This window comes from Pelophylax lessonae (genome assembly GCF_965119305.1).
Source record: "Pelophylax lessonae genome assembly, chromosome: 11".
Taxonomy (NCBI): domain Eukaryota; kingdom Metazoa; phylum Chordata; class Amphibia; order Anura; family Ranidae; genus Pelophylax; species Pelophylax lessonae.
The window spans coordinates 182597257-182620732 of NC_138778.1; the positions used below are offsets into that span (position 1 = coordinate 182597257).

General features: G+C 42.3%; 1 protein-coding gene across 2 annotated transcripts in view; it reads right to left on the reverse strand.

Annotated features, from left to right (window-relative positions):
* MRC2 (mannose receptor C-type 2) overlaps positions 1-20477 on the reverse strand; it is a 128527-nt gene extending 108050 nt beyond the window's left edge. For both annotated transcript variants that reach the window (XM_082271265.1, XM_082271264.1), the window contains exon 1: positions 20321-20477. In XM_082271265.1, coding sequence (XP_082127391.1) covers positions 20321-20417 — 97 coding nt within the window. In that variant the 5' untranslated portion in view covers positions 20418-20477. The remainder of the gene's footprint in view (positions 1-20320) is intronic.
* Positions 20478-23476: the final 2999 nt, after the last annotated feature.

Genomic DNA, 23476 nt, shown 5'->3' on the forward strand with positions numbered 1-23476 from the left:
TAAGTCACTTTGGTTGGCTTTTCCAAAGATCACTCCCAGGGCTGCACCATACTTTTGTACTTTGATGGTCCCATATCTTGACTAAGTTCTTGTAGCGTATGCAAACCTAACTGGGAGACTCTAAAATATTTATTGTATGTAATAATAATGGACATTCGACTAGAAGGTATAAAATATGCTGGAGCTGTACATTAGTGACTCATTAGGCAGTGAAGACATGATGACAATACCAGTCCTGAAACATGCACCTTCAAAAACAAGACATCAAGGGTATTTCTTGTGCTTCTTACCTGTTGGGTTCCTTTTAAAGTGAACCTATGCTTTTCCCTTGCTTGGAAAAAAAAAACAGGATGACAAGGTTTGTAAATAGCTTCTGGACCTTCTCTACATTGGCCAATATGCCAAAAGCACACGGAAGGAAAATGGGTATAAAGGCCCTCATGGAAAGCAACCATCAAATCCTAATTGTGCCACCTGAAAATGATGTAATGGATGAGTACCTAGAACAGCCTTTTTCAACCAGGGTGCCCTAAGGTTGCTTCAGGGGTACCATGGCAAAATGCCTAAAAATTGCCCAAAAATTGTATGCAAGCCGGCAAGTGGATGAAACCTCTATTAGTTACACAAAGCAACAGGATTTCATTGTGCACCATTACAACCTTCTTGCTGCCGGCATCCAGTGACATTATCAGTTAATAAGGAGGATGTCAGTCGCCTGTATAGGATCCTTGTTTGACCCTGCTCTGCCCTTTTCCATCAGTGTTGGGGGTCACATTAGCTGAATGAGGGAGAAGATAAACATAGGAATACTACTCAGTACCAATTTGCAAAAGTATATTTGCTTTGGAAGAATAAATGGCCACTAATGTTGGGTGTCCTACGTGTGTGGATGTTGCTGCATTATGTACAACTATTAGAATAGTTTTTACATTTTAGAATGGGGCGCCTTCATAATTTTGGAGGGTCCCTCAAGATTGTCCATCATTTTTAACCACTTTACCACCGGAGGATTTTGCTGTCTTACGTCCAGGCCACTTTTTGCGATTCGGCACTGTGCGAATTTAACTGACAATTGCGCGGTCGTGCGATGCCGTACCCAAACGAAATTTACGTCCTTTTTTTACTATAAACAGAGCTTTCTTTTGGTAATATTTGATCACCTGTGCGATTTTTACTTTTTGCGCTATAAAAGCGTAAATTTTGAAAAAATAACAATATTTTTCACATTTTTTTATATGAAAAATCAAAATTTTTTAAAATTTTTGGCCAATTTGTTTTCTGCTACCTATGTTTGGTAAAAAAAATCACAATAAGCGTATTTTGATTGGTTTGCGCAAAAGTTATTGCGTTTACTAACTAAGGGAAAGATTTTTGTCATTTTTGGTGTTTTTTTTTTAACGAGTAATGGCGGCGATCTCCGTTTTTTTTTTTTTGCGGGACTGCGACATTGCGGCGGACAAATCGGACCCTTGACTGACATTTTTGACACTTTTGGGGGTACCAGTGACATTACTACAGTAATCAGTGCTATAAATATGCACTGTTACTGTAAAAATGACACTGGCAGGGAAGGGGTTAATTTTATTGGAGAGGGAGGGGTTAATGTATGCCTGGTGCCTGAGTGACACAGGGACAGATCACAGGTTCAGCTATGCTGAACCCTGCAATCTGACCCTGTCTGTCACTTAGGAGATCCACACGCTTTGTTTACACAAGCGGGCGGATCTCCACACTCGATTCCCTGACGATCGGGGAAGAACAGCGGTGATCGCCGCCGCTCCTCCCCTGGCCCGACTCCCGCTGTGACTGAATACAGCGGGAGCGAGCCTCCGGCGGCGTGCCGCCCACAAGGGGAGGAGTCCAGCGACGTAGGTCTATGTCGCTGGACGGGAACGAGCCACTTTGCCGCAGTACAGTCAACGTGACCGGTCGGCAAGTGGTTAAAGGGTGCCTCGAGATTGTCCATCATTTTTAAAGGGTGTCTTGACTGAAAAAAGGTTGAGAAATACTGACCTAGAACATACCTGAAGAGCACTATAGACAGATTGGTTGTTTTAGTGGAGGAGCAAAGTGTTGTACTCTTAGCACCCAACCTGTAGCCATCACTCAATATTCTCACTACACTGCATCTGATTGGTTCGCTTTGAGTGACTTTACTTTGCTCCCCATATTTGCCCTTTGTGCTGTGTTGTATAAACCCAACCATATTTAGGTTTGAAGAGAAGCTGTGTGTTGGTCATTGTTTCATTTTTATTATTAGACACGTCCCACAAAAAATGACTAAGAGAAGACATTTTCAGCAGAATCCCCAGACAGGAAGCCAACTGTGTTTAGGAAAATATCTTCCCTCACAAATTGTATCACAAATGTCTTCTGTCCTACAAAACTCATAAATCTTTCCTATATTTACGAACCCTACACATAGCGGACTCAATCACTCCGTGGGCTGAATCCTGAAAATTTAGAACACTTCTGCCCTGGGATTTAGCGGTATTTTCTTTGTGTTTATTTATATAGTGCCAACATGTTCTGCAGTGCTTTACAGAGAACATTGGACCATTCACATGAACATCCTCTGCAGAAGTTTACAATCCACACTCCCTACCACAGTCATACAGACACACTGCTGGCCAGTTTGGGGTCAGTTCTGAGTAGAAACCAGTTAACCAATCAGCATGGATTGGATTGTGCAAGGAAACTGGAGTCAACAATATACAAATTCCATGCAGATTGCATGTAGTAGGAGCTGATCCCAGGACTGCATCACTGCAGAGTAAAAGTACAGTATATGTTCCCAAAGCATAGCTACACCCCAAAACAAAAATGCCGTATATATTACAGCTTGTCAGTCTTTAGATGTAGTGGATGCATTCGTTTTCCTTTCATAAGCTTTTTTTCTTTTATTTTTACCCAGTGATCCTCCCAGTCAGGGCCAGATTAACGTAGGGGCTATTGGAGCTGCAGCTCCAGGCCCCTACCTTTTATATAGGCCCCGGGTTGGCCATATTCACTGTTACCGCTCTTCTGTCACTTGTAAACACAGAAGTCTGGCTTCTATGCTCGCTTCCCCAGGCAGCACCCTCAGAACCTCCCCACACAGCGCGAAGGCCGGACAAGGAGGGACAGTTGCCGATGCATGGATGTGTTTATGGGCTTCAGAGACAGCATCCCATGTTGAATTAGGCATGCATGGCTGCACCCTTCCTCCTCTGGGTGCATGCCAAGGCACGACCCTTAAGGCCCTTCAAAATCCTCAGCACCAAGCCCATGATGCTCTTAATCCGGCCCTGCTCCCAGTAACACACAGTCCTCTGGTGACAACACTCACTCACTGTATCTCTAGACTGCTCTCCTGATTTGGACTAAAAACATCTTCCCCTCCACTAATCTCCATTACATAGGAAGGAGGTGTTGTGTAGTTTATATATTTTGTAACTTCAGTCCATACTATTCAATAATATTCAATAGAGAGAGGTTGCATATTACTCTATTCTTACTATTGTGTTATGGGAATACAATGTTTTTCTTTTACTCTGTGCCTGTAGCTTTATAAACTTTTCTCTTTGGCTCTTTTACATTGTTGGACCCCGCCAGCGGATCCACCTGCTTTGCGGGGAATCTGTCTGTTGATCCCCACTGAGCATGCAGATGGAAGGTCCATGTCCACTCTGCTGATGCAGAGTTGACACAGACTGCTGTCCTCTATGGACGGTCGGATGTAAACAAACCACTTGTCCGTTTAAATCCAGCTATCATCCAATCTGACCCCCATTCCGTTTGTAGCAGATAGGATGTCTGCGGGTGTAAACTGGCCACCCACCCCCTAAGACTCCATTCACACCTGGGTGTTTTGTAGCTTGAAGCTCCAAAACATCCAAAATCCTATGTATTTCAATGATGGCTGTTCAAATATGAGTTCTCAAGCTCCTGTAGCTCAACTACTGACATCCAAGGCCTCATGCACACAGGGCTTTAGAACAAAAGAGCTGCAAAGCCACTACCAATGCCAGGAAAAAGCAGCTGTAAAAACGCCCTGTGTGCATGAGGCCTAAAAAAGAACAATCTAAATAAACGGGATACATTCTATTTATGTGCACTTATTGCTTTTTGTGAGTATTTGCATAAATAGCCTCAGTAGTCTGGCATACATTTTTGCCTGCACACCTTTTACTGATTTAGGCTCCATTCACATCTAAGCATTCTGTAAACATGTGGAGAACGCACATTTTACTTGCGGTGTCATTCATTATTAATGGTACCCCAAAAGTTGCCAGGCTGCTTTTCTCCTCCAGCCTCTTTCTGTCTACATGTACTCTCCCCAGTGAGGACTGAACACTATTGCTCCATTTATCTATTACAGACATTAAAAACAGGGGGAAGTTGAGACTTTAAATGAAACCCGCAGCTGCAATCTGAGAGAAATAGATAAATCTATAATCTCACATTAGATAATTCATATATGTTCAATTATGGTCATGGCACGATAGAAACATAGAGCATCACATATATTAATTAATCAATGTACACATGTTTCATCATAACATTACAGTATTAAAAAGTATTATACATATATGTCCACATATTCCATCATAACATAATACAATTGCACATAATGATATCAATGATGACCTAGACACCTCTCTAATCTAACATATACATAAAACCATAGAGATGAGTCATAATTACAAAAAATTCATAAAAGTGATCTGATGATCAGCACATGGTTGTTATAACATAGCATCCAAAACAGCTCTACACGTTTTGTGGATCTATCCATTTATCAGGAGCAGATGTGAGGTTACATAGTTACATAGTAGGTGAGGTTGAATAAAGACAATAGTCCATCCAGTTCAACCTGTGTAGGCGTGTGTGGCTGTAATCATCTCACATATCCCTGAATGTTCTGATCCTTGAGATGCACGTCCAATAGTCTTTTGAAAGCCACCATACTACCCGCAGAAACCACCTCTTGTGGTAGAGAATTCCACAATCTTGTAGCCCTAACAGTAAAGAACCCCCCACGTTGCCTGAGGTTAAAACGCTTCTCCTCTAATCGCATTGTATGCCCCCGAGTCCACATGCAATCCCTTCGACTAAACAGCTTTTTTTCTAAGCTGAGATCCCCATTGAGATATTTAAAAAATTCTATCATGTCCCCCCTCAGGCGTCTCTTCTCCAGGGAGAATAAATCAAGTGATTGTAGACACTCTTCATAATCAAGGTCCTCCAATCCCCTAATTAGTTTAGTTGCCCTTCTCTGGACTTTCTCCAGCTCCAACACATCCCTTCTGAGGACTGGCGACCAGAACTGGACAGAATACTCCAGATGCGGTCGGACCAGAGTTTTATAAAGTGGAAGGATTATAGTCTTATCTCTGGAATACATCCCTTTCTTTATGCATGCTAATATTCTGCTGGCTTTGGCAGCTGCCGCTTGACATTGCATGCTGTTGCCTAGTCTATCATCAACCAAGACTCCCAGATCTTTCTCCATTTTTGATTCCCCCAAGGGTTCCCCTCCTAACGTCTATTGTGCTTTTATGTTTCTAGTCCCCAAGTGCAAAACCTTACACTTCTCTACGTTAAACCTCAGTCGTTGCCCACTCCGTTATTTTGTCCAGGTCATCCTGTAGGATATCTGCTTCATGCTGTGCGGTTATTGCCCTGCCCAATTTTGTGTCATCTGCAAAAACTGCTATTGAACTACTGACCCCGACCTCAATGCTGTTTATGAATAAATTGAACAAGGTTGGACCCAGGACTGAGCCTTGGGGGACCCCGCTTACTACCTCAGACCAGTCTGAGTATGCGCTGTTTATTACCACCCTTTGGACACGCCCTTTTAGCCAGTTCCGTATCCAAAAGCAAACCCTGCTGTCGATGCCTGAAGACCTTTTTTTATAAATTAAGCGCTTATGGGGAACTGTATCAAACGCCTTAGCGAAATCTAGGTACACCACATCCACTGGTCTGCCCCTATCTAGCTCACAGCTCACCTCCTCGTAGAATGCTAATAGATTGGTTTGACAAGAACACCCATTTGTAAACCCGTGCTGGTTACTACTGATGATGCTGTTGTCCTTAGCAAACTCCACGATATAGTCCCTTATCATCCCCTCCAGAAGTTTACATACTATCGATGTCAAACTGACAGGCGTATAATTTTCCGGGACATGCCTCTGACCCTTTTTGAATATCGGAATCACGTTAGCTTTCCTCCAATCTCCTGGTACATCTCCTGTCCTAATACTGTCCGCAAAGATCAAGAACAGTGGTCTGGATATAACCTTACTGAGTTCCTTGAGTACTCTCGGATGTACGCCATCCGGGCCTGGTGATTTGTTTGTGTTAAGTTTATCCAGCCTTTCCCTGATTTCACCCTCTGTTAGCCATAGTGGCAAGTCCTGTGTACTACTACTAACCAAATGGTCATGGTCAGTGTACCCCTCCGTTTCCTGTGTAAATACTGACGAGAAAAAAGCATTCAGCACGGTTGCTTTTTCAGTGTCCTCTGTAACCATCCTCCCATCATCGCTAATTATGTGTGCAATATGCTCTGCCCTAGTTTTTTTGCTGTTGATATACTTAAAGAATTTCTTTGGGTTTCTTTTACTATCCTCCGCTATTTGTCTCTCAAAGTTGATTTTAGCCATCTTGATTTCGTGTTTACACTTCTTATTTGCCTCCTTGTATTGGTCGAAAGCCAATACTGTGCCCTCTGCTTTATATTTCCTGAAGGCCAATTTTTTTCCCCTAATAAGGTTTTTAACGCTACGGTTTAGCCAGCCAGGTTTGGCCTTGTCTCTTCTAAATTTATTTCCCATAGGAATGCACTGCAAGATGCCTTTGCTTAATATGTTCCTAAAGCATTCCCATTTTTCCTCTGTGGTCAGGGATCCCAGGGTTTGGTCCCAGTTTACCCTTTCCATCAATGAGTACAATTTTGGAAAGTTTGCCCTTCTGAAGTTAAGGGTTCTTATGTTCCCCACTTGCCTTGTTTTATTGTTATTTACACTAAATGTGATCATCCTGTGATCGCTAGAGCCCAGGTTGTCCTGGACTCCTACCTCCGAGATTATGTCTGGGTCATTAGTGATCAATAGATCCAGGATTGTATTTTCTCTAGAAGGAGAATCCACCAGCTGTGACATGTAATTATCCTGTAAGGTTTCCGTGAATAGACGGGCCTTATGTGAGTGTGTAGTCCCCTCTCCCCAGTCAATGTCGGGATAATTGAAGTCCCCAATTATGATGACTGATCCTAGCTTTGCCACTTTACCCAAAAGTGCTAAAAATTCCAGCTCTACCTCCTCCCCTTGTTTAGGTGGCCTAAAGCAAACCCCCACAATTACTTTTCCCTTTACTCCTTCCCTAAGGAGTTCTACCCACACGGATTCTAACTCCATACTCATCCCTTCCGTAATGTCACTCCTCTCTATCACCCTTACATTGTTTTTGACGTAGAGACATACTTCTCCCCCTCTTTTTCCTACCCTGTCATTCCGGTACACCGAATACCCTTGGATATTTGCCAGCCAGTCATGTGAGGGGTCGAACCAAGTCTCTGTTATTCCCACAAGGTCTATGTCCTCTTCATGAACTAACATTTCCAACTCATCCATTTTATTAGCTAGGCTCCTGGCATTAGCATATACCCCTCTTAGTTTTACGGAAGTTAAACGTGATTGGTTATGTTTATTCCTGTTTGGTCTGTGGTTCTCCCGCACAGACCTACCGATTGACGTTGTGGGCCTACTGTCGCTGCTGACCCTACAACTGCCTTCAGTCCTTTGCTCCCTCCTAACTGACTCTACTTCTGAGCCCTCCCCCCCATCTCCTAGTTTAAAAGCCCCTCCAACTTGGTGGCCATCTTTCTCCCCAAAAGAGCTGTACCGTCCCCATTAAGGTGCAGCCCATCCTTACTAAAGAGCCGGTAGCCGACTGAGAAGTCAGCCCTTTTCTCCAGGAACCCAAACCCCTCCTTCCTACACCAATTCCTCAGCCACTTGTTAAGTTCCCTAATCTCCTTCTGCCTCTCCTGCGTGGCTCGAGGTACAGGCAGTATTTCAGAGAAAACCACCTTGGAGGTCCTATTCCTCAATCTATTACCTAAGTCCCTGAAATCGTTCTTTAGGATCCTCCACCTACCTTTAACTTTGTCATTAGTGCCCACATGCACCATGACCGCTGGGTCATCCCCAGCCCCACACAACAATCTGTCTGCCAGATCTGCGATGTGCCGAACGCGGGCGCCCGGTAAACAACATACTGTTCGGTTCACGAGATCTTTTTTACAGATTGCCCTCTCTGTCCTCTTGATAATTGAGTCCCCAACTACCACAACCTGATAATTGAGTCTTGATAATTGAGTCCCCAACTACCACAACCTTTCTAACCTTTCCTGATTTACGGCCCCCCTTCTTCCTGGAGCCGTCCCTCCCCTGGCAGCTGGGGGAGGGCGCATGCTCCAGCACTGCCACCCCTGAGTTGATATCCCCCTCAACCTGCAACTCGGCAAATATGTTAGGGTGTACCAACTCAGGACTGGCCTCCCTGACACTACTCCCATTAACATTCCTAACAGTCACCCAGCTGCGTACCTCTGCTGCTTGCGTCTCCTCTAATCCTCCCTCCTCTATGCTGGCCCCTGCCAGCGCCTGATGGGTAATGTCCAAGCTCCTTTCCAGGTTGTAGATGCCACGCAGTCTTGTCACTGTATTCTCTAGATCCACGATGTGGGCTTCCAGAGCAACAAGTCGCTCACATCTTGCACAGCAGTATTCGTCCTCGATTGGTTCATCAAGGAACTCATACATGCCGCAAGAAGTGCACTGAGTGGCATCCCCAATTCTGTCGGACATTATTACCCACTACTCTATGGAGATAATGTTAACGACCTGCTCTTCCTTACCTACACTACACCTCTAACTCCCCTGGTACTAGACCTGGGGTACTCACCAGTCGCTAATATACTAACCAGTCACTAAGATACTCACCAGTCGCAAGGATCATCACCAGTCGCAAAGATACTCACCAGTATCTATATATATATATATATATACTCACCAGTATCTATATATATATACATATATATATATATATATACAGTTGTGCCCATAAGTTTACATACCCTGGCAGAATTTATGATGTTTTGTCCATTTTCCAGAGAATATGAATGATAATACAAAAACTTTTCTTTCACTCATGGTTAGTGTTTGGCTGAAGGCATTTATTATCAATCAACTGTGTTTACTCTTTTTAAATCATAATGACAACAAAAACTACCCAAATTACCCTGATCAAAAGTTTACATACCCCAGTTCTTAATACCGTGTATTGCCCCCTTTAACATCAATGACAGCTTACATAGTTACATAGTTAGTCAAGTTGAAAAAAGACACAAGTCCATCTGGTTCAAAGCTTGAAGTCTTTTGTGGTATTTGTGGACTAGGCTCTTTATCTTCTCAGATGGTAAAGCTGTCCTTTCTTCCTTTCAAAAAGCCTCCTGTTCCTATAAATTCTTGGGCTGTCTTGCATGAACTGCACGTTTGAGATCTCCCCAGAGTGGCTCAATGATATTGAGGTCAGGAGACTGAGATGGCCACTCCAGAACCTTCACTTTATTCTGCTGTAGCCAATGATAGGTCAACTTGGCCTTGTGTTTAAGATCATTGTCAGGTTGAAATGTCCAAGTACGTCCAATGCGCAGCTTCCAGGCTGATGAATGCAAATTTTCCTCTAGTATTTTTTGATAACCGACTGCATTCATCTTGCCATCAATTCCGAACAAATTTCCTGTGCCTTTGTAGCTCACACATCCCCAAAACATCAGCGATCCGCCACCGTGTTTCACAGTAGAAATGGTGTACCTTTTATCATAGGCCTTGTTGACTCCTCTCCAAATATAACATTTATAGTTGTATAAAAAAAGCTCAATTTTGGTCTCATCACTCTAAATCACTTTGTGCCGGAAGGTTTGAGGCTTGTCTCTGTGCTGTTTGGCGTATTGTAAGCGGGATACTTTGTGGCATTTGCATAGTAATGGCTTTCTTCTAGTGACTCGACCATGCAGCCCATCTTTCTTCAAGTGACTACTTATTGTGCATCTTGAAATAGCCATACCATATGTTTTCAGAGAGTCCTGTATTTCACCTGAAGTTATTTGTGGGTTTTTCTTTGCATCCCGAACAATTTTCCTGGCGGTTGTGGCTGAAATTTTAGTTGGTCTACTTGCCTGTGGTTTGGTTTCAAAAGAACCCCTCATTTTCCCTTTCTTGATTAGAGTTTGAACACTGCATTCTCAATTCCTTGGATATCTTTTTATATCTCTTTCCTGTTTTATACAGTTCAACTACCTTTTCCCGCAGATCCTTTGACAATTCTTTTGCTTTCCCCATGACTCCGAATCCAGAAACATCAGTGCAGTACTGAATGAAAGATGCAAGGGTCTGTCAGGAGTCCAGAAACTCATTGACCTTTTATACAAACACACTAATTACAAGCAAACAGTTCATAGGTGAGGATGGTTACCTTTAATAGCTATTCAAACCCCTTTGTGTCAACTCATTACGATTTAAAAAGAGTAAACACAGTTGATTGATAATAAATGGCTTCAGCCAAACACTAACCATGAGTGAAAGAAAAGTTTTTGTGTTATCATTCATACTCTCAGAAAAATGACCAAGAAATCATAAATTCTGCCAGGGTATGTAAACGTACAAGCACAATGTATGTATATATATATATATATATTTATATATATATATATATATATATATATATATATATATATATATATACTGTATATGCAATGAGATACACGATTATTAATATGGTCTACTAGTTGGCCAGAGGGAAGAGGGGGTGGGGGGAAAAAGGGGGAAGGAAAGAAAGGGAAAGGGGAGGAAAAGAGGTTGTTATTTATCTCACAATAGGGATGGAGGTATATGACTCTACCCTGTCATTTCCTCATTTAAAGTCCCATAACCCCCCCCCCCCTTATTTAAGACATTTACCGTAGAAAGCAAGGACAGTTTACACACATTGCGCAATCACATCAGTCCCTGCCCTCAAGGAGCTTACAATCAATAAGGTTCCTATCTCACATACAAACTAGGGCCAATTTAGACTGGAGCCAATTAACCACTTTACCACTGCTCACTAGAGCTCTACTGCGGCAAAGTGGCTCGATAACGTCTGGCGACGTAGACCTACGTCGCCAGACATTCCCTTCCCTCATTCAGTCACAGCGGGATTTGAGCCAGGGGAGGAGCGGCGGTGATCACCGCCGCTCTTCCCCGATCGTCGGGGAATCGAGTGTGGAGATCCGCCTGCTTTGTTTACACAAGCTAACTTAGGATCTCCTAAGTGACAGGCAGGATCAGATTGCAGGGTTCAGCATAGCTGAACCTGCGATCTGTCCCTGTGTCACTCAGTCCCCTCCCCCCACACACGTTAGTAAGCACCAGGCATACATTAACCCCTTGATCACCAATAAAAATTAACCCCTTCCCTGCCAGTGTCATATTTACAGTAACAGTACATATTTATAGCACTGATTACTGTAGTAATGTCACTGGTACCCCCAAAAGTGTCTAAAATGTCAGTCAAGGGTCCGATCTGTCCGCCGCAATGTCGCAGTCCTACAAAAAAAATCGCAGATCGCCGCCATTACTCGTTAAAAAAAAAAACACCAAAAACGACAAATCTTTCCCTTAGTTAGTAAACGCAATAACTTTTGCGCAAACCAATCAAAATACGCTTATTGCGATTTTTTTTTACCAAAAATATGTAGCATAAAACAAATTGGCCTAAAATGATAAAAAATTTAGATTTTTACATTTTTTTGGGGGGGGAATTTCATATAAAAAAATGTGAAAAATATTGTTATTTTTTCAAAATTGTCGCTGTTTTTTGTTTATAGTGCAAAAAGTAAAAATCGCACAGGTGATCAAATACCACCAAAAGAAAGCTCTGTTTGTGGGGAAAAAAGGGACATAAATTTCATTTGGGTACGGCGTTGCATGACTGCGCAATTGTCAGTTAAATTCGCACAGTGCCGAATCGCAAAAAGTGGCCCAGACGTAAGACAGCAAAATCCTCCGGTGGTAAAGTGGTTAACTTACCAGCATCTCCTTGGAGTGTGAGTGGAAACACACACGCATAGGGAGAACATGCAAACTCCATGCAGATTGCATACCTCCCAGCTATCCTTCATTTAGTTGTCCTAGGGTTAGATTTAGGGCAGGCAATAGAATATGCAATTTTCTTTCCTTCAACCATGGGTTAAAGGAAAGAAAATTGCTTGATTCCTCCATCCACGCAGTGCTGATGGGGAAATCCCGTAGCACTATTGGGATCCGCCAGTGGGGCGAGTTCCCCACTGGCAGAATACAATGATCACCACTAATGGCTATAGCCGTCAACAGTGATTGGCGAAAAAAACGACAAGCTGGTTGTACTGAAGTCGATCATTGAATTGACTTCTGTACAACCAGCCTGCCTATAGACGGATGAAAATTCATCCACTTTCTGCTGAACTGGACACATTTCAATCCATCTATGTCCAGTTTAAGTGCTGTAACAATAAACTTATCTTTTCTGGTAATTGTGTTTAAATACAATCAAGTTTGCTTGTGGAGAAACACATGGTGAGTTGACATGGTAAACAATGGCTGGAGCTTTACCTAACCCTTTGATCATTCTGTGGACACAAGTACCCAATCACAACTTGTCTAAGCAGTTAGGATTGTTTTAGGATGAATAATAAAACATTGGCCATCAATAGTGATGATAAACCATGAGTGCATGTGAAAACAGCCTGTGGGCTATTAAGATACTAGTGATAGCTGCCAAGAGTTTATAAGGACTTCCTGTGACATCTGTGGTTAACTATGTACATAAAAGAACATAAAGAATGGGCTAAAGGTTTTGGTAGACTTTATAACATTTGCTTAATTATGTGATTATAATTCCATTCTTCAACTCTATTTTTTTTTTTTTTAGAAATGTTGGTGCAACTTTTATAACCAAGCCCCACCCTATGAAAGACACTAACCCCTGTCTGCGTATAATCTGCATAATCTGGGGTTGTAAAGTCAGAAGGTTTTTTTTTCTAATGCATTCTATGCATTAAGATAAAAAGCCTTCTGTGTCCAGCAGCCCCCCTAATACTTACCTCAGCCCTTCTCGATGTGATGTTGCATGAGAGACTCAGCTTTCCTGGACTCCCCTCCTTGTTGGCTGAGACAGCGGAGTGGCACAATTGGTTCCCGCTGTTCTCAATCAAAGTCAGTGAGCCAAAAATTAGAGAAAGGGGGCGGGGCGGGCCAAGAAGCGGCTCCATGTCTGAATGGACACATGGAACAGCAGCTCAGCTCGGGTGCCCCAATAGCAAGCTGCTTGCTGTAGGGGCATGAAACAGGAGGGAGGGGCCAGGAGTGCCAAAGTGGGACCCAGGAAGAGGAGGATCGGGACTGCTCTGTGCAAAACTATTGCATAGAGCAGGTAAGTATAACATGTTTGTTATTTTTAATGAAAAAAAAAAAAAACGAGACTTTAGTATCCCTTTAATTCATTCCTTGCATTAAGGTAAAAAATGTTTAGGTTTTAGCATGCCCCCTCACCCCCCTTTTACATACCTGAGCCCTCATTCAATCCAGCACTATGCACCTCTGCAGCTCTTCTCTCCCCTCACTTCAGGGTCTCTCTGGCTTTACTGGGTCACTGGTTGCCGAGGACGGGGCTGGGTCCCGCTGTCTGTGTCAATGGATGCAGCAGAGGAGGCTCGGGTGTGGGCACACACTAGTGCCCCTATGGGAAGTGGCTTCCCATGGGGGCACTGGACAAAGGAAAGGGGCCAGGAGCCGAATAGGGGAGGTTTGTGGTCGCTCTGTGCAATACATAGACATGTTATTATTTTTTATTTTTTTTAATTACCTTTACAGTCACTTTAGGTATATTTTGTTTATCTAGAATGGACAATTGTCAGTGAAATAGGAGTAGAGGGGAGCTCTCCCAAAAGGGACACTTATTGTAGTATCTTTTAAAATTGGGATTCTCCCTTACTTTTAGAAGATTTCCTGACAATTCCTATTGTGTCCCTAGTGAAGGAAAGGGAAGCAAATCTCCCTGATGCCAAAAAAGACAGCAATACATTTCTAACAGGAGTTCTAACCCTTCCGTACTCCCTATTTAAAACTAGAAAAAAGGATGTGGTTGTAGTTCTGTTTTAAAGCTTTGCTGAGATTGATACATATACACTGCATTGTATTGCATAGCAAATATAAAATGAAAGTATATTCTGCAGCCAAGGTTTCAGCACTTTGTGTTTTAAAAATACATAGGAAAATAGGAAGGAAAGTATCAGCTGATTCTTTCCACTCCAAAGCCTTCAATACATGGCTCAAAATCGCCCTATCAACACCATCTGGCAGCGTGGCATCTGACATTGTGGAAAACTTTTGGCACAGCAGTGACTGCATCCAATCAGATATAAGATATTAATATGTGTTTGCCCAGCCTAATTCTTTACCCCAGTGGTGGTCACATGACAAGATGCTGAGGCACTTGGTTTTGTGAGCAGCACTGGAGAGAAACTAAAGCAGCATTTTTTCCAGGAAAGGTAAGAATTGCAGCTTTTCTATTATTCTTTTTAACCTAAACTAGTATGAGTATTAGCAAAGGTTTACGTTAACCTTTGAATGTAGGTCCTTTTAAAGAGCCTTCAAGCACTTTCTTAAGATATATATATGGTATCTCACAAGAGTGAGTACACCCCTCACATTTTTGTAAATATTTTATTATATCTTTTTATGTGACAACACTGAAGAATTTACACTTTGCTACAATGTAAAGTAGTGAGTGTACAGCTTGTATAACAGTTTAAATTTGCTGTCCCCTCAAAATAACTCAACACACAGCTATTATTGTCTAAACCACTGGCAACAAAAGTGAGTACACCCCTAAATCAAAATGTCAAAATTGGGCCCAATTAGCAATTTTCCCTCCCCGGTGTCACGTGACTCCTTAGTGTTACAAGGTCTCAGGTGTTAATGGGGAGAAGGTTAATGACATCCCATTGAAACTTTAATGACATCCCATTCTTACCCTGAAGGGTTCAATATTGAGTTGGCACACCTTTTGCAGCTGTTTCAGCTTCAACTCTTCTGGGAAGGATGTCCACAAGGTTTAGGAGTGTTTCTATGGGAATGTTTGACCATTCTTCTAGAAGCGCATTTGTGAGTTCAGGCACTGATGTTTGAGAGAAAGCCTGGGTCGCAGTCTTCGCTCTAATTCCTCCCAAAGGTATTATATCGGGTTGAGGTCAGACTCTGTGCAGGCCAGTCAATTTCCTCCATCCCCAAAGAAGAGGTCCATAAAGACATGGACGAGCGAGTTTGATGTGGAGGAACTTGACTGGCCTGCACAGAATGTTCTATCAGGTTGAGGCCAGGACTATGTGCAGGCCAGTCAAGTTCCTTACACGCCAAACTCGTTCATCCATGTCTTTATGGACCTCTTCTTTGGGGGTTGAAGAACTTGACTGGGCTGTACAGAGTCCTGACCTCAACCCGATAGAACACCTTTGGGATGAGTTAGAGTGGAGACTAAGAGCCAGGCCTTCTTGTCCAACATCAGTGCCTGACCTCACAAATGCCCTTCTGGAAGAATCGCCAATTCTATAAGACACACTCCTAAACCTTGTGGACAGCCTTCCCAGAAGAGTTGAAGCTGATATAGTTTCAAAGGGTGGGCCAACTCAATATTGAACCTTACGGACTAAGACTGGGGTGCCATTAAAATTCATGTGCGTGTAAAGGCAGGCGTCCCAATAGTTTTGGCAATATAGTGTGTGTGTGTGTATATACAATATATATATATATACACACACACACACAGTGTGCATATGGTAATGTCTTTTCTTTACTGTAAAAGCTCACTCACACTGTATGCATTGGGCTGCTCTGAGCCACTTCAGTCCCATTGCATTGACACTTTACTTTTTACTTTAAATCCTGCTGTGAACAAACCCTAAATGTCTTCTAGAAACAAAGACATAATATTCATGACAAAAGCATGTCAGTCTTTGCAGATGCAAATAAGGATTTTCTACCCCATTAGGAGAGAGATGATTAAAGTGTGGCAATTTAAAACCATTCTGTTTACAAACTCAGGACTTCCTGCTCCAGTCAATGACATGTAAACGCATGTCACTGGAGAAAAGATGTTATACCAGCTGGTATATTTTGAAGTTCTGCTCATGTCATCTGTCTCTGATTTTTACAGTCTGTATTTTATCAAGCCCAGCTGAAGGCCTAACACCCCCACTGCACAGCTATCCAATAGACAGTATGGGCCAAAGCACAGGGGACTTTGAACAAAGTCAGACTAAAATTAAGCATGACAAAGAATTTCATAACATTTTAAAAGGAGCAGTATAATTATGAATACATGATGGAACCTCAACCTTTGCTGCAGAAAATGCGTCTTAATTTCTTTGCATTGATGGTGTCACCATAATGTAAAAGCCTGGACTGAAACATCTGAAAACTAGTTTTCTGTCTACATGCACTCCAACAATGGCTGGAAGGCATTTCTCAGGGCTGGATGGTGACAGCAGTGGTCCTTGCCTGTGTAATGTAATTAAAATGGCCACTAGTTGTCTCCATCGGAAGCCCAAGTGACAAGGTAACAATGCAGAAGTATAGTTGGAAGACAGGGACAGAACATTGTTGCACAATAATAGGAAGTACCTGAACAAGGTTCTTCGTGGGAGGATTACTAATTTCTATTTTAATGAAACCTTCAGCATTAAAAAAATATTGGAAATCCATTTTGAAATAATTTTAATATGCTATAGCTTGCATGGAAATTCTGTAACTGGGTTTACATATACTTAGGGCTCTTTCACACGGAGCGGAACACATTGCGATCCGCTCCTGCACAATTTTTTTTTCACAGAGCGGATGACACTTGTGTCATCCGCTCCGTACGTCCGCATATCATCCCATCCGTTTGCAGAATATATACGGACATAATGTAGGTCTATGTGGATTGCGGATGTCAGTGGATGACACCGCTGACATCCGATTTTGCATCCGTTCCGTTTTTTAAACGGAACAAAAATAGGGTTCTGTTCCGTTCCAAGAAACGGAACAGAACTGAAAGGACGAAAATCGGATGTCAGCGGATGGTCATCCGCTGACATCCGCAATGCCATTGACATACATTATGTCCGTATATCATCCGCAAAAAAATAGGATGATATACGGACATGCGGAACGCCCGTGTGAAAGGACCCTAAAGCTAAAGTTTTTTTTTCCATAATCACATTGGACCAGCTTGGACAGTTTATAGTAAGTTTAATTGTGCCATACCTGTGGGAATCAAACCATTTTAGGAGGAACCACTGCTACAGTGATCCTCACTGTCTCTCGGGTCCCATGTCGGGGGCACCATTCATAGAACACTGCATTTTCCCATGAATGCAAAGCATTCCCTGATTGAATGAGGTGAGAAGGCAGGGCGGTCACATCATAATCTCCACTTTGTCCAATCAGAAAATGCTTAGCATTCATTGAGAAAATGAAGAGTTTTCTCTGAATGGCCAGTGGCAATCACTATAGTAGCAGTGCCTACTACAGTGACATTTGGGGGTCTCATCACAACTGACCCTTAGAGCTCCAAAATAATGAAAATCAAATCTCAGTGCAATGGATGCATTTTATGCATGAGTTACCATAACTGAGCATAAGTAAAAGGATTTCCTAAAGCAGTCAGTCAGGATTAATATTTTGAGCGAAGAAAAAAATGTTTTGATTCTACAGGTAGCTTCCTTATTTTTTCTCCAGTTCACAAATCAGACCAGCAGTCTCAGAATGTCAATGTAAAAAAATGTTTACTCCAAAGAGTAATAAAAATACTTCTGTTCTTTTTCCAAGACAACAGTTAAAGTAGATCTAAACCCAATCAGTAAACTCTCGTATACTGTATGCTCTAACAGGTTAATGTATTTTTGTTTGTTACGTTGTTTTCTTGTTTTAAATATACAACTTTTATCACCATAATACTTGGTGATCTTGCCACAAAGGTCCTTGTTTAGTCTGTTCCTGTTATGGGGTGACAACGGTATCCCAACTGTGCTCCCACATCGTCACTGTGTCACATGCAGCCCTGGTGAAGGCTACAAGTGGCTCATGTGACGGCATGGACCATCATGGCCACTAAGAAGCACGTCCTGAGCAATAATGAGCAGCCAACACCGGAGCAAGATCATGCAGGGAGGAAGAGATCAGCAGTACTTAGCTGCAAAAAATAAAAAATGGATGGAAAAATAAATAAAAATAGTAGGGTATAAAAAAAAAAAAGCCAATTTTGTGATACATGAGGCTTTAGCAGACTAAGCCCTGGTTCACACCAGCATGACTTGCCATGTGTTTTGACAGTTCAATTGTATGACAACTCACACCCCATTTGACGTACTGGTGTGAACTAGGGCATAATGTCATTCAGTTAGAGTGTACATCTACTTTAAATTTGGGGTCTTGGAAGAGATAGCATGCTAAAAATTAGTGTTTCAGAGATCTATAGTTACACATTTTTGGGTCCTGGTTATATAGCTAACATTTGTTGTCTCCCAAATATAGCACAATCTGAATTGGGGTTTTAGTACAAAACTCATGTTTGGGTCTCATTGAGAGAGAGCACACAAACTTCTTTGGGTCTCATAGACGAAGCAACTCACAGTTGGGGTTGCAGCACAAAGGGTCTCTCGTACTATAGACATATTTATACTTTGTATCTCAAAGAAATGGCTCACTGACACTGCATATAGAGAAAGAGCAGGCTGGCAGAGTGCCAACACTATGACATGACATGAGGGGTTCTGTAACAGTGGCCTACACATATTTGAGGCTTTATAGCAAAGGCTCACTAATGGGCAGTCTTGTTCAATTGGTGCTGCATCCATCAGTTGGTGCAGAGTTAGAGGACCTTGGGACAGTGGAGGTGGAGCGGAGCTTGGGGTCACAGGGGTAAAGAAAGATGGAGACTGAGAAGAGCCTAGGGCCCTGTTCAATAACCATTGGAAACAATCTGTTAAAGTTACTGATTTGAGCAATAGCACATCTGCAAGTGCCATTGCAGGGTGGAATGCAGAGATTACACAGGGCTTCATCTTCCAACACCACCAAAAGAGGGTGCAACCTAATAGGACAAAAGTGATTGAGGCGGAACATTGCTGGGCCCTGTAAAAACTTTCACGGCTCCTCTGTATTCCACATCAATTACTGAACCTAGTAAAACTTACCAAGTAATGGCCCTTTTTTACTTGTAATATGAAATGAATGGCATACTGACACATGAAATATAAATTAATGATATGTTAATATTTGAGTTCTTCTGACGCTTAGATCATGATGGCTCTAACTGACTACATACTGCTAACTGCTCATTGTTTATGGACCATTCAAATGATCATATCCCACCAACAGCTTACCTTATTTCTCACGTGCAAAAAAAAGCGAATATAAAAGAAATAGCTACATATTTATACTTTGCATTGGCAAGGAAGATTGTCCAACAGATATGACATTGGAAGATGGTGTGCCAAAAAAATTTCTGAATGTGATATGTATGTAACACTGTGAATGCAGAATAAAAATAATAGGTAACGGGAAATGAGTATTAGACATTCAAACAAACTAGTTAATTACACTTCTTCAGCTTTCTGATGACTTGGCAGATCCAGAATTTGGGCCCAGCCTTGTGCACATAACATTCTAAACACAGGAGGGGAAAAAAAGACAATTTTCTGCTTACTTTAGACAATTGCTTGTCTGCACACATCCACACTGACCCAAACAAATGCTGTTTAGGGATTACAGATGGCCACGTTATCAGAGAGACATTTAATTGTTTAGGTCTTACGTGATGTCATGAAGACTCATTGTGCACAGGGTTAGAACGGTTACTTGTTTAGTTCCAGGCTATAACTTGAAATAGTATCCAAAAGTTTTTTCTCCACCTACCCCATTGTAAGGAACTTTATATTGCACATCTGCTTTCACTCAGTTCTACACTCTTCTCATCCCCGGTCCCCCCCCCCCCCCTTGCTAGGCCACCTCAAACCCCCAAGGCTCCCTTCAACTAGCCAACGACTCCTCAACAGACTTGATTCAAGAGAACTGTTCTAAAAGCCAACACATTCACAACACATTCCCAAAGTGGAACAGTGAAAGCAGTTCCAGAATTCATGAACAATGAGCAGGGCAGCAAAGTTATGCAGGCACTAGACAAGCATCAGTGTACATCCCCTTACCTGTGTTGGCAATGGCAAGCCTCAGATCAGTGATAAAGACCAAGAAGGTGCATTTTATAAAGAGAGAAATAACTAAATGCCGGCAGCAGAGATACATTCTAATACTAAACTCCAGCTCTCCTGCAGAAGGATGCAGGGGTGAGTGAGAGAGAGAGAGAGAGAGACAGAAAGGGAGGGAGGGAGGGAGGAGGAAAATGGGGAGGGCTAGAAGGACAAATGTAAAAAAAAAAAAAAAAAAAAGTCTCAGCTTGTGTGAGTGTTAAGTCAATGGGCTGGACCAGACATTACGTAAGGAAGTGTGAAAAACTGGGGGAAGATCTGAAAAAAAAAGCAAAAACTTTCAGTAACTTTTTTCCTTTTACTTTGTTTTCACTCGATTGCAGAACAATAGAACTTTTAAGTTGTTCTCTTAAAAAAAGAGAAAAAAAATCCTATTCCATGTTTTGCAAGGATCTGAAATACATTAAATTTGTTCCTTCTTTCCTGGTATCTCCTCGTTCTCTCTAACCACAGAATTCTAATACAGTTCACTGTGCACTGAGGCACAGAACAGGGGTATGCTAAGAAAAATATTCTGCTCAATGTATGCCAGAATAGACACCGATATGCAAAACTTTATTCCAGCCTTTCTCAAACTTGCTACCCCAAAGGAACCATTGAAATACATTTCAGGTCTTGGGGAACTAAACCAATTCCTCTGGTGGTCAGTGGAAAAAATGCCACTTACGTGGTGGCTACACTGTGCACTAAGGCACAGAACAGGGGTATGCTAAGAAAAATATTCCGCTCAAAGTATGCCAGAATAGACACCAATATGCAAAACTTTATTCCAGCCTTTCTCAAACTTGCTACCCCAAAGTAACCCTTGAAATAAATTTCAGGTCTTGGGGAACTAAATCAATACATTGGTGGTCAGTGGAAAAAATGCCCCTTAAGGCCCGTACACACTTGACGGAAATCGGACGAAATATCCTCCGATTTTTCTCTCTCTTGCTCAGCGTTCATTACCGTTTTTAGTTGACAGTGCATAAATGTTCACAAAATTTCTCGTCCGATTTTTTTGGGACATTTGTTCCCAGACTTCCGGGTTGTCAGCAACTTCAGATCATGCGCGGTCTTTCGTATCCGATTTTTCACGGACATACTGCATACACATTAAACTAAAATTGGTCGTCTGGGGACAGACGATAAAAATTTTGGTGTTTGTCCCTCCGTTTTTTTTCGTTGAAAATGTCGGCATCGGCTGCTGAAAGTTGTGTACACACATGCTGAAAATCATATGATTTTACCTCAGACGGGAATTTTCGGCAGATTTTCTACTAGTGTGTACCCCACTTTACATTGATGACTAGTGGGAAGAATGTCCACTTTACAGCAGTGGTGGGAATATGACACTTACAGACAGCCAAAGAGGTAATGGGTGTCACTCAGCTCCCCCTGCCATGTAGCAGTGCCCCCTCAGCTATGCAGGCACCATTTATTGGGATCCCAATCAGCCACAGTCAAGGAACTCCAAGCAACATCTGGAAGAACCTACCCTTACGGACAGCTAAAAAGATCATTGGTGTCATGTAGCTGACTCTGCCATATGGTGTTGATCCCAGAACTATGCAGACACCATTAAATAGAAGGTCAATCGGCCACAACTCAAGGAAACCCTAGTAACCTCTGGAGTAACAGTGTTTGAGAATGGCTGTTTTAGCCTATAAGATAGTCTAAAGTATATAAATAGTGGGACATTCGTGCAACCAGTATGAGTTATTATACAGGTTAAATCTGTAAATTGTATGTTTCCCTACTTCATTTTCTATCCCATTTATGGGGATCACTGAGCTGGCACAGGAAATCAGGGCAAGTCTTTGCAATGGATGCAGAGACAACAATATATACACTTATACTTTTATCTCAGTCCTTATAACAAATGTTAAAAAACTGTATTTAAATAGCGTTTGTCTAATTAATTTTAATCGTAATAAGACATTCCTGTTCTCACTCTGCCGAGAGTTTATGCCAAATATGAGAATAATTGGCCTATTAAGGTGGTAAATTAGGCATCTTGGGAGGGGAACTTGAAATTCCCCTGCTAACAATAATCATAACATATTCATATCATAAAATCATGTTATCTTTCTCCCCTTGAATGCTACCTTTATTTGCCCATACACAAGGAGATTGGATGTCCCAATCCTTCATCTTGCCCAGGCAGTGCCATCTTAAGAGCATTAAAGGGCCCCGGGCAATGCAGTGCACTGGGCCCCGCCTACACAATCACCCACGAGAATAAAAACGCAAATTATCAATAAGGCGATATTTATTGGTAGCAGTGCCAGGCTAATGACAGCTTCCCAGTTGGGTGGCTGGGTGCGGTGAACAAACACACGGACGAGAGTCAGACTCGACTGTCCTATGTGTGCCTGTTCTCGTGGAGGTGAACAGGCATTCCTGCAGTTGTGGGTTCCCAAGTGGCCTGACAACAGCGCAGGGCCGACAGGCGCTTGCCATCTTCTAAGTTCAGCGGTGGGATGCACACGGGAATCAGGACTTGGCTGGGGCTGGGTCGCTGCTGAGCTGGCAGCTGGGGCCCCCCAGGAAAGTTGGGCCCCCGGGCTACTGCCCAGCGTGCCCATTCGGTAAGATGGCCCTGTGCCCAGGGTGAAACAGCAATAGATTTAGCCATGCTCTTTAACTTACACATTTAACAGGTTAGCCATGCTCTTTAAATTACACATTTAACAGGTATGGGTATTTGGGCATGAAGTTTGAAAATACCTAGGACTTGTAAAGTAACTTTAGAGCTTTGGTTTCTTATATCTAATTGGCACTTGTGGAAAGACACAGAAGACTTTCAATGCTGGGAACCATTTTATTTCCTCTATGGCCTGCAAGTCTGCACAGCTTTTACTATCTCTGTAATCCAGAAAAACCTCCATGTGACATGTAGATAGACCAATGTACAATAAAAGGCCACTTTCTTGGTGGTCATACAGTAAATACATCACATACTAAGTTTTCCTGATGTACACTTTAATAATGACAGCAGGAATGTTTGGTTGCTGTAAGGAACATATATTTGATTTAGTTTGGTTAAGCCTTGCTCACATACATCCATGTGCGTTGAGACATGCTACTTTTGTGCACTGTAGAAGCAGCAGTAAA